Source organism: Balaenoptera physalus (assembly GCF_965194825.1).
Source record: "Balaenoptera physalus genome assembly, chromosome: 1".
NCBI classification, from domain to species: Eukaryota; Metazoa; Chordata; class Mammalia; order Artiodactyla; family Balaenopteridae; genus Balaenoptera; species Balaenoptera physalus.
The window spans coordinates 152591068-152607578 of NC_138882.1; the positions used below are offsets into that span (position 1 = coordinate 152591068).

General features: G+C 36.0%; 1 protein-coding gene across 6 annotated transcripts in view; it reads right to left on the reverse strand.

Annotated features, from left to right (window-relative positions):
* The window catches only part of ZFYVE9 (zinc finger FYVE-type containing 9), a 189701-nt gene that overhangs the window by 30804 nt on the left and 142386 nt on the right, over positions 1 to 16511 (reverse strand). For all 6 annotated transcript variants that reach the window (XM_082428846.1, XM_082428847.1, XM_082428848.1 and 3 more), the window contains one exon: positions 11210 to 11314. In XM_082428846.1, the coding sequence (XP_082284972.1) occupies positions 11210 to 11314 (105 nt within the window). The remainder of the gene's footprint in view (positions 1 to 11209; positions 11315 to 16511) is intronic.

Consider the following 16511-nt stretch of genomic DNA (forward strand, 5'->3'; position numbering starts at 1 on the left):
AGTCTTTGAAAGTTCTGTGTTTCTAGAAAGTTGTCCATTTCTTCTAGAATGTCCAATTTGGCATATAACTGTTCATAGTATTCTCTTATGATTTTTTATATCTCTGTGGTGTTGCTTATTTCTCCTCTTTAATTTCTTATTTTGTTCATTTGGGTCTTCTTTTTCTCTTGACGACCTTGGCTAAAGGTTTAACAATTTTGTTTATCTTTTCAAAAGATAAACATTGGTTTCATTGATCTTTTCTATTGTTCTTTTGGTCTCTATTTTATTTACTTCCTCTCTGATCTTTATTATTTACTTTCTTCTGCTAACTTTGGGCTTTGTTCATTCTTCTAATTGCTTCGGATGGTAGGTTAGGTTGTTTATTTGAGATTTTTGTTCTTTCTTGAGGAAGATCTATATCACTATAAACTTCCCTCTTAGAACTGCTTCTGCTGCATTCCATAGATTTTGGAAAGTTGTGTTTCCATTTTCATTTGTCTTGAGGTATTTTCTTATTTCCTCTTGCATTTCTTCATTGACACATTGGTTTTTTTAGTAGCATGTTGTTTGGTCATCACGTTTGTTCTTTTCCCATTCTTCTTTCTGTAATTGATTTCTAGTTTCATAGTGTTGTGGTTGGAAAAAATGCATGACATTAATTTCTATCCCCTTAAAGTTGCTGAGACTTGTTTTATGGCCTAGCATGTGATCAATCCTGGACAACACTCCATGTGCACTTGAAGAGAATGTGTATTCTGGGCTTTTTTTGGATGGAATGTCCTGTAGATATCTATTAAGTCCAACTGGTCTAATGTGACATTTAAGACTATTGTTCCCTTATTGGTTTTCTGTCTGAATGATCTAGTGATGCAAGTGGGGTGTTAAAGTCCCCCACTATTATTGTAATTTGTCCATTTCTCCTTTTAGGTCTGTTAATATTTGCTTTAAATACTTACAAGCTCCTGTATTAAGTGCACATATGTTAATGAGTATTATATCCTCTTCTGGTATTGGTCCCTTTATTATTATATAATGCCCTTCCTTGTTTTCTATTATAGACTTTGTTTCAAATACTGTTTTATCTGATATGGGTATTGCTACCCCTGCTTTTTTGTCATTTGCATTTGTATGAAATACCTTTTTTTTTAAATTGAAGTATAGTTGATTTACAATGTTGTGTTAGTTTCTGGTGTTCAGCAAAGTGATTCAGTTATACTTATACATATTCTTTTTCATATTCTTTTCCGTTGTGATTTACTACAGGATATTGAATATAGTTCCCTGTGCTATATGGTAGGACCTCATTTATCTATTCTATATACAGTAATTTGTATCTGCTAATCCCAAACTCCTAATTTATCCCTCCCCCACCTTTCCCCTTTGGTAACCTAAGTTTGTTTTCTATGTCTGTGAGTCTGTTTCTGTTTTGAAAATAAGTTCATTTGTATCATATTTTAGATTCCACATATAAGTGATATCATATGATATGTGTCTTTCTCTTTCTGACTTACTTCAACTTAGCATGATAATCTCTAGGTCCATCCATGTTGCTGCAAATGGCATTATTACATTCTTCTTTATGACTGAGTAATATTCCATTGTGTGTGTATATGTGTGTGTGTGTGTGTGTGTGTGGCATATCTTCTTTATCCATTCATCTGTCGATGGACATTTAGGTTGCTTCCACATCTTGACTATTGTAAATAGTGCTGCTGTGAACACTGGAGTGCATGTATCTTTTCAGATTAGTTTTCTCTGGATATATGCCCAGGAATGGGACTGCTGGATCATATGGCAACTCTATTTTTAGTTTTTTTAAGGAACTCCATACTGTTTTCCATAGTGGCTGCACCAATTTACATTCCCACCAACAGTGTAGGAGGGTTCCCTTTTCTCTACACCCTCTCCAGCATTTGTTATTTGTAGACTTTTTAATGGTGGCCGTTCTGACCAGTGTGAGGTGATACCTCATTGTAGTTTTGATGTGCATTTCTCTAATGTTGAACATCTTTTTGTATGAAACATCTTCTTCCATTCCCTTACTTTCAGTCTGTGTGTCTTTAGCTCTGACATGAGTCTCTTGTAAGCAGCACATAGAAAGGTCTTGTTTTTTTTTATCCAATCAGCCACTCTATGTCTTTTGATTGGAGCATTTAATCCATTGACATTTAAAGTGATTACTGATAGATATGTACTTATTACCATTTTGTTAATTGTTTTCTGATTGCTTTTGTAGGCCTTCTCAGTTCTTTTCATCTTCTTTTAGTTTCTTCCCTTGTGTTTTAATGGTTTTTCTTTAGTGGTATGCTTGTGTTCCTTTCTCTCTAGTTTTTGTATATCTATTGTAGGTTTTTGACTTGTGATTCCCATAGGGTTCACACGTGTTGATCTTTAACTATGTCTACTTGTTTTAAACAGGTAGTCCTTTAAGTGCAAACACATTCTAAAAAAATCTACATTTTGTGTTTCTGATGTCATATTTTACAGCTTCATGTTAATCCCTTCACTGTTTATTTTATAGTTGTTTTTATAATTTTTTGTCTTTTAATCTTTGTACTTGTATATTTAAGTGGTTGATCCTCAGCCTTTACTATGTATTTGCCTTTAATAGTAGATTTTTCCCTTCCTACAGATTTTTTACTTCTCGTTGTAGCCTTGTCTCTTCCACTTAGAAAAGACCTTTTAACATTTCTTGAAGGTAGGTCTAGTATTGATGGACTCATTGTTTTTGCTTGTCTGAGTTGTTTTTCTGTCTGTCAAGTCTAAATGATAATCTTGCTTGTAGAGTATCCTTGGTTGCAGGTTTTTCCCTTTCAGCACTTTAAATATATAGTACCATTCCCTTCTGGCCTGCAAAGTATCTGCAGAAAAATCAGAATTCTAAAGGCCTTTAGAATCCTCTCTTTAACTTTTGCCATTTTAATTATGATATGTCTTGGTGTGGGTCTGCTTGGGCTCATCTTGTTTGGGACCCTCTGTGCTTCCTGTGCCTGGATATGTTTCCTTCTTCAGGTTCAGTAAGTTTTCAGCCATAATTTTATCAAATACATTTTTGACCCCTTTCTATTCTCCTGGGATCCCTATAATGTGAATGTTGGTAAGCTTGATATTGTCCTAGAGGTCCCAAACTGTTCTCTTTAAAATTTTTTCTTTTACTGTTCTGGTTGGGGGATTTCCATTATTCTATATTCCAAATCACTTATGCATTCTTCTACATCACCTACTCTGCTGTTAATTCCTTCTAGTGTGTTTTTCATTTCAGTTATAGTACTCTTCAGCTCTGACTGGTTCTTTTAAATATTTTCTAGTTCCTTGTTAAAATTCTTACTGTGTTCATCTATTATTTTCCCTAATTCATTTAGCATTCTTATTACTAATGCTTTGAACTCTTGATCTGGTAAATTATTTATTTGTTTCATTAGTTGTTTTTTCAGGAGTTTTCTCTCGTTCTTTCAACTGAAACAAATTCCTCTGTCTTCTCATTTTGCTTAACTTTCTCTGTCTCTATGAAATTAGGTGGCACAGTTATCTATTCTGGTCTTGAAGGGCTGTCCTTGTGTGAGTGTCCTTATACAGTGCACATGCCAAGTGGCTTCGGTGGGAGTGCTGGATCTGACACAAGCACAAACCATCTCTATCCCCCAGGGTGTGCTGGCAGCTATCACGCTGGTACAAAGTGGGGTTGGAGGTGGAGTGGCTAGGAAGAGAGCCAGGTGTGAGCTGGGGCTTCTCCTCTGCTCGGTGGCCATCAACACCCTATTTGGGGTGCAGTGAGGTCCCAGGTTGCTGGAGCAGAATCCCTGAGGGTCAGGTCCAAGCTGTCTCAGTTCCCTCTAAGTGTGTGATCTCCCACTCCCAGCACCAGTTCTCTTGCTCCAGAGGGGAGCAGTACTAGAGCAAGAAGGGCTGGAGTGGGTGCTCAGTATGGGTTGCAATGCGGGCTATGGCAGTCCTGGTCCCAGTCAGAGTCCTAGAGTGCTTCAGATGCACTGCCTCCATAAACACCAGCAATGGCTGTCCCCACCCCATTCAGATGCCTTTCTGGGTCCACGTTGGCTCTGTCCCTCACAACCATGCACTCCCCTTGGCTGCAGCAGCCCTTGCCCTAGTGTGGAACTGTGTCATGGAGCAACTGGGGATGGAAAGGGCACTCAGCTCAGGCCAGGGTGCACACTGCAGTGGTTGTGGGAAACCAGCCAGAGTTCTATGCAGCTTTAATCTCCTTCCTCCACCTTTTTTCAGGAGTAGCAAGTGTGTGCATGCACTTCATAATCAGAGTCTTACAGCCCTCCTGTTAGTCCCACTGGTTTTCAAACCAGCTAAGGTGCTCACCTTCTCAGTGTCAGAACTCAAGGCTAGGGTGCCCAATATGTGGCTTGAACAGCTCTCTCCCCAGGGAGGATCTCTGAGCCTATGTAATCCCCCACCTTTTCTGTGTCTCCTTCTAGGGACACAGGTTGACCTGATCGCTTCTCTTCCCTTCTTACCCGATTTTGTGGATCTGTCTTACAGCCTTGGTTGTACAAGGATCTTTAGGCCAGTTTCCAGTTAGTTTTCAGTGAGAATTGCTCCACATGTTAATGCACTGGTGATGTGTTTGTTGGGGGGGGGATGGGCAGTGAGCTCCATGTCCTCCTACTCTGTCACCTTTCTTGTACCCTGTGTGTTTTCACTATTTAATCAATCTGATTAGAAATTTGATTTTATTGATCTCAAGAACTTTTAGTTTCATTTTTTAAATTGTTTCTCTGCCTTCTATTTTGTGAATTGCTGGTCTTTATTATTTCCTTTCTTCTGTTTGCTTTGTGTTTCATTTGCTCTTCTTTTTCTAATTTCCTAAGGTAGAAGAGTAGGTCAATGATTTGAGATGTCTTTGTTCTCTAATATAGTAGTTTAATGCTATCAATTTCTTTCTAATCACTGCTTTAGCTGCATCCCACAAACTCTGATACGCCATGTTTTCATTTTCAGTCAGCTCAAAATATTTTCTAATTTTTCTTTAGGTTTCTTCTTTGACCCATGGGTTATTGAGAAGTGTGTATTTTATTCAAGTTTTCTATATCCTTGGTGATTTTCTGTCTACTTCTATCAATAGTGATACAGGGGGTTATTGAAATCTCATAATATACTTGTGGATTCATCCTTGTAGTTCTATTTATCTATATTTGTCCTTATAGTTCTAACAGTTCTTGCTTCATGCATTTTGAAGCACTGTTATTAGATGCACAAATGTTTAGGATTGTTATACCCTTTTGATGAATTGATCCCTTTATAGCTATGAAATGTGCCTCCTTATCCCTGGTAATATTGTTTATTCTGAAATACACTTTGATATTACGCTATCCACTCAAGCTTTCTTTTGATTAGTGTTACTGTAGTATATCTTTTCCCATCCATTTACTTTTAAACTATCTGTAGCCTCATATTTCAAGTGGTTTTCTTATTCACAGCATATAGCTTAATCTTTCTTATTTATCAATCTAACAATTTCTCCTTTTTAATTGAGGGTGCTTAGGTCATTTATAATTAATGTGATTATTGATATGGCTGGATTTAAATCTAGCATCTTGCCATTTATTTCCTATTTGTTGTATCTCCTCTTTGTTCTCCTTTTCTTCTTTTTCAGCCTTCTTTATATAATTCCAGTTTATTTTTGTTGGCTTATTAGCTATACCTCTCCATTTAAATTTTTCTAGTGGCTGCTTTTAGATTTTTATTCTACATCTTTACTTATCAATCTACTTTCAAGTAATATTATGCCACATCCCATGGCATATAGAAACTTTCCATCTGTATACTTCTATTTCCCCTTTCCTGGAAATACCCTTTGTTTCTATGTAAGTTATAAACTCCACAAAACATTGTTGTTAGTTTTGCTTTAAACAATTATCTTTTAAAGAGTTTTTATATTTACCTATATATTTAACCATTTCTGCTGCTCTTCATTACTTTGTGTGGTTCCAGATTTCCATTATTTGGTATTCTCCATGAAGGACTTCCTTTAACATTTCTTGTGGAATAGGTGGCTGGTAATACATTCTTTTAGCTCTTATATTTCTGAAAAAGCATTTTGCTTTTCATTTTTGAAACATATTTTTACTGGGTATAAAATATAGGTTAACAGGTTATCTTTTTCAGTATACTTTAAAGATTTTGTACACTGTGTGGCAGATTGAACTGTTTTGATGAGAAGTCTGCTGTCATTCTTATACTCATTCCTCAGTATATAATGTGGATTTTTTTCTCTAGCTGCTTTTAAGATTCTTCTCTTTACCTCTGGTGTTAAGCAATTTGATTTTGATGATTATAATGTTCCTTAATGTAGTTTTCATCCTGTTTCCTGCAACTGGAGTTCATTGAGCTTTTTGAATCTATGTGATTATACTTCTCATTAAATTTATAAAATTTTTTATCACTGATTCTTCAAATATCTTTTCTGTCAACCCACTTCTCTCCTTTGGGGGACTTCAATTACAGAGTTAGGCCATCCAACACTTCCCACATCTCAATCATGTGCCATTCATTTAATTTTTCAGCCTTTTCTCTTTGTGTTTCGTTTTGGATAGTTCTATTGCTGTTTTAAGTTTACTAAATTTTTTCAGCAGTGTCTGATCTGCCATTAATCTCAGTGTATTTTTCATCTCATTGTCATTTTTGTTTCTTGAAGCTTGATTTAGGCCTTTTTTATATTTTGTGTGTCTCTCCTTAACATGTATGTGCCTTGATCTTCTTGAAGCTTTATTTTAAGCTTGTTAGGTAGGATCAGAGCAGCCTAAATTTATGGATAACTTCGATCCTCAGGAATTATTTGTCCCTTTCTTACTCTAGCTCGTAAGAATACAAATTATTCCTGGACCTTTGAGAAATGTTCTCCCTGCTCCTTTCCAGTGTTTTTCTCACATACATGCACTGATTAGTAATCAGCTGAAGACACAATAGGAACCTCCTGCAGATCTCCAGAGTTCTTTTATTTCCATAATCTGTCTTGCAAATTCTAGCCATCATGCCCTCCCTACACTGTCTTCAATGCAGGGAGACCTCTAGGCTCAGTTTAGGTTCCCCCCCTAACTGCACTATGGCCTGGAAACTCCAGACAGTAAAGTAGGGTAATCATAGGGCTCACCTTCTCTGCCCCATTGTCCTTTGTATTTTCCCCCCCACATATTTTGTCTTGATGTTTAGCTATTTACAATGGACTGCTATGTTAGTGTGCTAGTGCTGCTATAAGAAAGTACTGCAAACTGGTGGCTTAAACAATAGAAATTTATTGTCTCACAATTCTGGAGGCTAGAAATCCAAAATTAAGATGTCAGCAGAGCTGGTTCCATTTGAGGGCTGTAAAAGGAAAGATTTGTTCCAGACCTCTCTCCTTGACTTGCAGAGTCAAGGACTTGACTTGACTTCCATCTTTTCCCTATGCCTCTTCATATCACCTTCTCTTTATGCATATCTATGTCCAAATTTCCCCTTCTTATAAGTCATACTAGATTAGGGCTTTACCTCTGTAAAGACCCTATAATCAGCCCTACAATCAGATGTAATCATTAAACTGATGTCTATGAAAATCGGTTTAGTATAGTGTTTAAGAGTAGGGACACTGGAATTAGAGTGTCTGGGTTTGATTCTAGCTCCAACACTTGCTCGCTCTGTGTCTTAATTTCCTCATCTGTAAAAAGGTAATTACCCTACTCATTTCACAGAGATAGTGTGAAGACACATATATGCTTAGAATAGTACCTGATATATAATATACCCTCAATAGATGTTAGTTAACACAATGATCAAAATAATCTCATCATAAGAACATGAGTAGCGTTACCTAGACCAACAGAGATCTTGCATGGCCTTGATGAAGGAGACTAGAAAATTTATATACAACGACTACTTCATTTATTAAAATCACTACTCCAGAAATATTATCTTCTTTTAGCTTTCTAAGCTTAAAGTCTTTCCTTATATGGAAAAAAATGTTGCCTGCCATTTCAGTAAACAAAGAATGTTGCCTGCCATTCTGGTAAACAACAAATGTTGCCTATCATCAAGTCATCAGCCACTGCACCTGCCACCAACAGTGCACCCTTAGGGTAAATCAGGATGGAGAAAAACAGGATACTGGCCCTAGAGAGTTAAGATGCCTGTCTAAGGAATAATTTCAGTGAGCCCTGACTCTTGCATTTTCCCATACATAGAAAAGCACTAAAATCATTAACTTGAGATGTCTGGTTTTTTCATGATTAGCAGTACTCTTTTGATGTTCAACTACATGTTCTGTTTTGTTTTGTTTTTTCCCAGCAAAAACTCCTATAAATCCTGGCTCCTCCCTTACCTCTTTGGAACAGCTCCTCAGAGCTATCTGAGAGGCTGTATCCTGGGCTATAGTCCTCAATAAGGCCACTGTATAAAACATAATTCTCAACTTTTACACTGTGCTTTTCTTTTTTTTTTCAGTTGACACTTAGAGGTCCCCTCTCTCCACATTTTACATATAGCTGCCAAAACTCAGTTTTCTAAAATTCTACTTTGGTTAATTCACTTTTCTGCTTTAGAACCTGTAAAATCTCTATAAATTATCATATTAGAGTCTAGACTCCTTTGTGTGGTTTCTGAAAGCCTCTGAATATCCAGCAGTCTCTTTGTACAACTTCATTTCCCAGTCGCCTTTAGCCTCTTCTTCACTAGGCAGGTTGATATCTCCCATCCTCCCTACAAGACATGCCCATTCCTGGTGCTTTCCTGCCTTTTGTTTAGGCTGGTATCTATCCCTCTTTTCACTTATTTTCCACCCTTTACTTTATAGTGCCTACACATCCTTCACTGTCCATTTCAAATCTTTCCTTCATTTACATCTACATGAATGTTTATAAACATCTACGTGGAATGTGCTGCTCTGGCTGTTAGGGATTCAGGCTCATTTAGAAATAAAGCAAATTCCTGACTGCTTCATTTATCAGAGCTCTCCCTTCTTCGAATCTTTAATAAACTTCCAATAAGTTTCAGCACATATTTCCACATTACTTTATCTTTTAGTTATTTTTATATTATTTATATATCTATATTTTGTTTTATATTTTATATTGTTTATATTTTATTTGTTTCATGTCTTCATTCAATATATATATTTCTTGTGCAATTACTCTATACTAGATAGACTGCTAATGATACAGTGGTAAACAAGACAGACACAGTCCCTCATGGAACTAAAAGTCTAGTAGAGAAAACAGACACTGAATAAGGAATTACAAATGTAGTGAGTATTACACATAGAATGTGTGTTATTAAATGAAAGCCTATTTGAAATAAATATGTGAAAAAATGAAAGCCTATCTGAGAAAATACCATTTAAACTGAAACCTGAAAATTGAGTATGGGTTATGCAAATGAAGAGTAGGGGAAGTATGCAACAATAAGAAAATAGCTTGTGCAAAGGCTATAAACAAAAGAAAACATAGTTCAGGGAGTGATAAGAAAAACTAAAGGTACAAATAAAGAAAAATGAATGAGAGGAAAAGTGGAATATTGTGGTGATTAAATGAAATAATGTATAAGAAATTACTTTTTCAACTATTAGACACAAGACAATTCAACTGTCCAAGATCATGAGAAATAAAATTACACTGAGTTAAAACAAAAATTGAATTAGAAGGGAAGTCAGTCTGCTAAATCAAGTAAGAAAAATAAGTGATATATAATTGGTAAACTTTATTGAAAATTAAATGTAATAAATGACAAGAAATACAGTTACTGTTTTTGAAAAAAGATTTCTGAACCTGCACAACCATAAACCTAGGAGGCAGAATTCAGATAAAGACAGATAATATGAATGGCAGCTGTTGTCATGAATGTCCTCAGTCAAGTACTGAAATAATTATGGGGGCCTCATAGCTTTTACAAATATACTTGTATAAACAGATCTAATTACCAAACACAAAGTACCATCTTGCAAACACCAAGGATAGCAATGTACGTTATCCACTTGGAGTTGACATCTGATCATCTCACTTCTGGACAATAAGCTCCCAGAAGGCAAGCATAATGTCTGATTCATCTTTGTATCATATCACGGAATATATTTAATAGACGTTTGTGAAATAGATAATAACACTTCAAATATGGGAAATAAAACAAGTTTTCAAAGCATAGCCTCCTTTAAAAACTATTTAGGGCATAAATTACATAAAAATAGTTCTCTTTAAAGATTTGACTCTAGTTTAGCATGGTTCCAAGGTAGGACTATCTAATAGCTAATTGTATCCCAGAAAAAATTAAGCACACATTCTAACTACTATTTTCTAGTGTCCTGAAAAAAGCCATCAGACAGAAAGCCACAGGGTAAATGTTTTCTTCAAATAGGTCATTCCCACATAATAATACTGAGCCCTGAGCTTAAAAGTCCAGTAAGACATTTCTGTGATTTTAAGTGTATATCAAGTATAAAATGTTTATTGAATGTACAAATGAGTAAGTGAATAAATGGCTGAATGAGAAAGGAAAAAAGAAAGGAAGAAAAGGAAGAAAGAGAAGGAGGGAAGAAGTTATTTTATACCAAGATATGGTGGAAGAAGTAACTGTGGAGTTATCACCCTGTCTAATAAAACAACAAATTTTAACATTATATCAAACTAAGTTTTAAATTTTCTATTTTAAATCACAATGATTACTATCCAACACTTTAGAACCCATTTTAAGAAATTTTTAAATTCAAGTACTACTTCACATGGCAAATAGGCAAGAACAGTTATTACATAATCCTGTTAATGTATGTGTAGTATGCACAATTTCATTTTAGTTACAAAATACAGCTTAATTCAAGATGCAATCATTTGCTTTCAAAACCTTATTTAAAAATAATTTTGGGACTTATAGGTGAGCTATGATTGAACATTAAGTATAGTTAAAAGTAATACATACTTATAGAAAGAGGGAAAAATAAAAGATCCCACCACTAATAAATATTATAAAGTTAATTTTATACTTCAATCAAAAAGCAAATCTGTCACTGACTGTCGGCATCAAAAGGTCAAAATACAACAAATGACACAAGCAAAGACTAAATAAATCACAAATTTAACATTTTATCTTTCTGTTATGGAATTCCCTATCACTGATCTAACTCATATAATATTATGAACTGATTTCACTGCCGATTAACTAAAAATTTACATGTAATCATGTATTTCTCATCTTCATTTATGATATTCAATTATGAAAAATTCATGGGAAATCTTACCTCATTGTATCTGTTGCTGGGAATTTTGATGCTGGTTTTCCGAACTTCCATATCAACCACCAAACCTTGAACTACTGGCAATGTATACTGGTAATTTCTAAAGTCCTGGGCAAAAGCAGATTGAAGTGGAAGAGAGAATTCATCAACGGCAGGATTTAATTTATAGTAATAAAATTAGCATAAATAAAAAGAATGTCAAAATTAAAAGATCTCATTCATTTAAATAATAAGAAAATGTATAATGAAAGCCCCATTGTGTATATTCTACTCTCTGATTAGCCTGTAAACTCTTACAAAGAAGCAGACTAAAAAGTTTCATATACCCTTTATATACAATATTAAACAAATATTTGAATGTTTATCCCTGCTTTGTCACCACCTAACATTTTCTGTATATATTTAACTATCTCCTCCCTCTAAGGTAAGCTCCAATAGGGTAGGGATGCTCACTTGTTTTGTTCTTGTTATATCCCAAATGCCTGGAACATCCTGGGGACTAAGTGAATACCTGTAGAGTAAAACATGCACGCATATATACATCACATCTAGTATGGTTGAAGCAAACTGAGCAAGAATGGTAGGAGATGAGGTCAAAGTGATAGCACGCAGCTAGATTTCATAGGGTCTGGTAGGTCACCACAAGGACCTTTGCCTAACTTTTAGAAGGCTTTTGACCTACTTTAACGGATCTCTCTGACTTTCTCTGTAAAGAATAGATGGAAAGGGAACAAGAATAGAAGAAAGGATATCAGATAAGCATAATAAAAATAATCCAGGCAAAAGACAGTGATAACTTGAACGAAGATGTTAACAGTTCAAAAGATTGTGAGAAGTTTCAAACTCTAGATATATTTTGAAGGGAAAAAGGACAATATTTGCCCGTAGGTTGGATGTGGAATGTGAAAAAAAAAAAAGATGATTCTGAATTTCATGGCCTGGGCAAGTTGAAGACAGGAACTGCCATTTACTGAGATGTAGAATATGATGGGAAGGGGAAGTCAGAAGACTGCAGGAGAAGAACCAAGAAAGAATGGTGTCCTGGAAGCTAAGAAAAGAAAATATATAGATATTAGTAAGTTGCTGGATGGAACTGTGTGAAAATTATCTTCTGATTGCTTCTATTCACTCAGGAAAATTGGGGCTAAGCCATCAGCTGAAACTGAGGAAAGGAGAGGAGGCACTGGAAATTTGAGAAGAGATCCCATGCAAATAGTCATCTAGAGGAGTAGGAATGTATTATGGACCAGGAAGGACTGCCAGGTAGGTCCAAGAGCTTCCTTAATGGTATTGGTCATGAATCTAAAATGAGACCAGTGAGTATGCTACTCTTTTTGTCTTCACTCATATTTAAGTTTGGATGTAAGTTACGAATGAAGGAAGAATTAGATCCAACCAGGTATAATCAATTGACTTTTGATAAAGGTGCAAAGGCAAGTAAATGACAAATGATACTGAAATGAATGGACATACAAATGGGAAAAAAAAGAACTTCAAACAATGCCTAACAGTCATAAAGATTAACTAAAAATGGATCACTGACCTAAATATAAAACATAAAACTACAAACTTTTTAGAAGAAAACATGGAGGAAAATGTTTGTGATATAAGTTTCAGTCAAAAAGTTCTTAGATATGATATAAAAAGAACACTCCATAAAAAAATTAATAAACTGGACTTCAACAAAATTAAAAACTTTTGTTCTGTTAAAGACACTCTTAAGAGAATGAAAAGATAAATTACAGACTGGGAGAAAATATTTTTAAATGACACAAATCTACCAAAGGACTTACATTCAGAATAGATGAAATACTCTCAAAACTCAACAATAAGAAAACAACAACCATATTTTTAAAATATGAACAGTTGGAAAAATTTGAACATTCACTAAAGATATAAAGAGGACAAAATAAGCAAATGAAAGATGCTCTAAATCATTCATCACAGGAACTATACAAACTAAAATCACAAAAATTAAAACCACTAGACTCCTGTTAGAATGGCAAAAATTAAAAACCAAAAAGGAGAAATAAGTGCTGGCCAAAAAAAAAAGGATCCTTATACCTGATGAATGCAAAATACTGCAGGCATTTTGGAAAACAATTTCAGTTCCTTATAATGTTAAACATACAATATGGCTCAACTATCCCACTCCCAGAGAAATGAAAACTAAATATTCACACAAAATTTAATACATGGATGTTTACAGCAGCTTTATTCCCAGTCGCCAGAAACTAGAAACCCAGATATGCATCAACAGGTGAATGAATAAACTGTAGTTCAAACATACAATACAACACTACTCAGCAATAAAAATGAATGACCTATTGATACTGAAGGGTACCAGAATATACTACTCCTAAATATGCCTCTTGTTAATCAGTCTTTGGCCAGTCTAATTTAGAGGGCCCCAGCTGAAGAACCCGAGATGAGTAGAAGAAAAAGATTTTATTTCCTTCCCAACAATACATACAACACAGATTAATCTCAAATGCATTATGATAAGTAAAGGAAGCCAGATTAAGAAGGCTACATGCTGTATAATTTCCATTATAGGACAGTCTGAAAAAACTAAAACTACAGGGACAAAGGATCAATGGTTACCAGACATTACAGGTGCACCAGCAAATTTTCTGGTGATGGAACTGTTCTGTATCTTGATTGTGACAGTGGTAGTAACATAACTGTATACATTGTCAAAACTCTTAGAATGTACTCCAAAAAAGGTGGATTTTACCATACATAAATTTAAAAAAAAATTTTTAAAGAAAGAGGTAGATTTAATCAGGGTTTACATTTTGCCAGGCTACCACAACACAGGGTAAAAGCGAAAAAAGAACTAGAATTATGTAAAAAAGTGATTTTAATGATGAAACCATGGAATCTTAATGTAGATAAACAGAAAAGCCGGAGGAGTGAGAAACAGTGAAAAGGTGTTGAAATCAATAGGTTGTAAATCCTGGTAAACTAGGGAGAAAGTGATGATGTAGAGTGAGATGCTTCAGTAGATAATCCAATAAATATTTGTAAAAATGAATTAAGATAGGCCATAAAAACCTTGGGCTGCTGTTGCTTGATTACAGGATAAATATCTCCTTTTCATTCCAAAATAGATTACAATCTGAAAGAAAAACTATCTTGTCAAAAATGTGACTAAAAACTAAAGTTACCAAGGAGGGACAAAGGGATGGGGGTTGGAATAGAAGAATAGAGAGAGATATCTTATAGATTAAAATATAATTTAAAAAATTTCACTTCTGGCCAAGATGGAGAAAAGGGGACTGGATTTAGCCTCCTGCCTTAAATGACCGAAATTTGCACAAAACACATGGAACAATGATTTCCAAGACACCAAATTTCAGACAACAAAGGACAGTGGTCCTTGAGAGACAGGAAACAAACAAGATGAGCTCTATGACTGCCCAGGTTATGCTTTAGGAGAGTTTCCAAGCTCAGATGCAGGAAGCGGGAACCCAGGCAGAGGCTGGCAGACTTCTGAGTTGAGGAGACAAAACTGAAAATCGAGAAAAAATTCAAGGTAGTTAGAGTTCACATGACAGAGAGGAGAAAACTGCAGAGAGAGAACTCCAAAGGTTCACAGAGGGTCGCATCAGAACAGCAGTGTTCTGATTAGCAAATGTGTGTGAGGATACTTCTTGAGGCTAGTGAAAGAAATGCCTGAAATGATTACTGGGAGCATTATGTGATACACAGGTCTGGGAATAGTGCCTATTCCCAAAACCCAGATAGAAAAAGCTCATAATTCATGGGCACTGGGTAAAGTATTACTGTATAATAAAGAATTTGGCTGACCTCTGCCCCTGGTTCCTGGGAGGTAACCTCTAAACCCGTGGAATTTCCTGAGTGATATGAGTGCCTTTGTTATTCCTGGCAGACTCTGAGAGTCTATGTCAGTTTGATGACACTGATGCTAAAAGGATAACTCGGGGTGGCAGCTGGCCATTTCAGAAACACCAACCATGTGATGAGAGGCTGGGGCTCTGAGGCACGTGATATCAGCCTGACTTCTGCAGAGTGCCGAAGCGGGGCTGGAGACTGAGTTCAATCACACAGCTGGTGATTCAATCAATCAGGCCTCGTAAGGAAACTCCAATAAAAACTCAGGGCACAGATGCTTAGGAGCTCATGCCGTATGTATTGTTACACATCAATGTATGCGGAAAGTGACATGTTCCTGAAGACACAGAAGCTTCTTGTTTGGAACCCTCCCAGACCTTGCACTATGTGTCTCTTCTATCGGCTGCTCCTGATTTATATTTCCTTTGTTATAATAAAACTGTATCATAAGTACAGTTGACCCCTGAATAACATGGGGGTTGGGGCGTCAACCCCTGCACAGTTGGAAATCCATGTATAACATTACATTCAGCTCTCTGAAGTGCAGTTCTGTATCTGCGGATTCAACTAACCATGGACTGTGTAGTACATATTTATTGAAAAAAATCCACATATAAGTGGATCTGAGCAGTTCAAGCCCATGTTGTTTAAGGGTCAACTGCATAGTACTTTGCTGAGTTCTGTGAATCATTCTAGTGAATTATCAACCCTGACGGGCTAGTGGGATCTCCCACACTTGTATCTAGTTAGTCAGAACTGTGGGAGGTCTGGGGACCCCTGAACTTGCAGCTAGCATCTGAAGTAATGGCAGTCTTGTGAAGGACTGTGCTTAATCTGTGAAGTTTGGCTTAATTCCAGACAACACCAAAAGTCATTACAAATATAGCTGAGCTCTGAACAATGTGGGGGTTAGGGGCACTGACCCCCTCTGTGCAGTCAAAAATCCATGTATAAATTATAGTCGGCCCTCCATATCCGTGGTTCTGCATTGGAGGATTTAACCAAGAATGGCTCATGTAGTACTGTAGTATTTACTGTTGAAAAAAAATCCACGTATAAGTGGACCCTCACGGTTCAAACCAGCGTTGTTCAAGGGTCAGCTGTACTCAGAAGGGTTTTGCCTTAGTAGTGGGAAATAATCAGCCCTATACTAAACAAGACTTTGGTTCCACCTTACAAATCTTAAAAGCAAGACTCAAAAGGATCAACCTATTTTTTAGATAAATTAACTGTGTTATTTGTAACCAAACTCAAGAATTTTTATAGGAACATAAAAATACCTGGCATCCAACAAGGTAAAATCACAATATCTGTCATCCAATAAAAAATTTTAAAAATACCAAGGATGCAAAGAAGCAGGAAAATACAACTCAAAATGCGGGGTGGGGGGGGAATCAATCAATGGCAACTGAGTCAGAACTGAAACACGTGTTAGAATTACCAAACA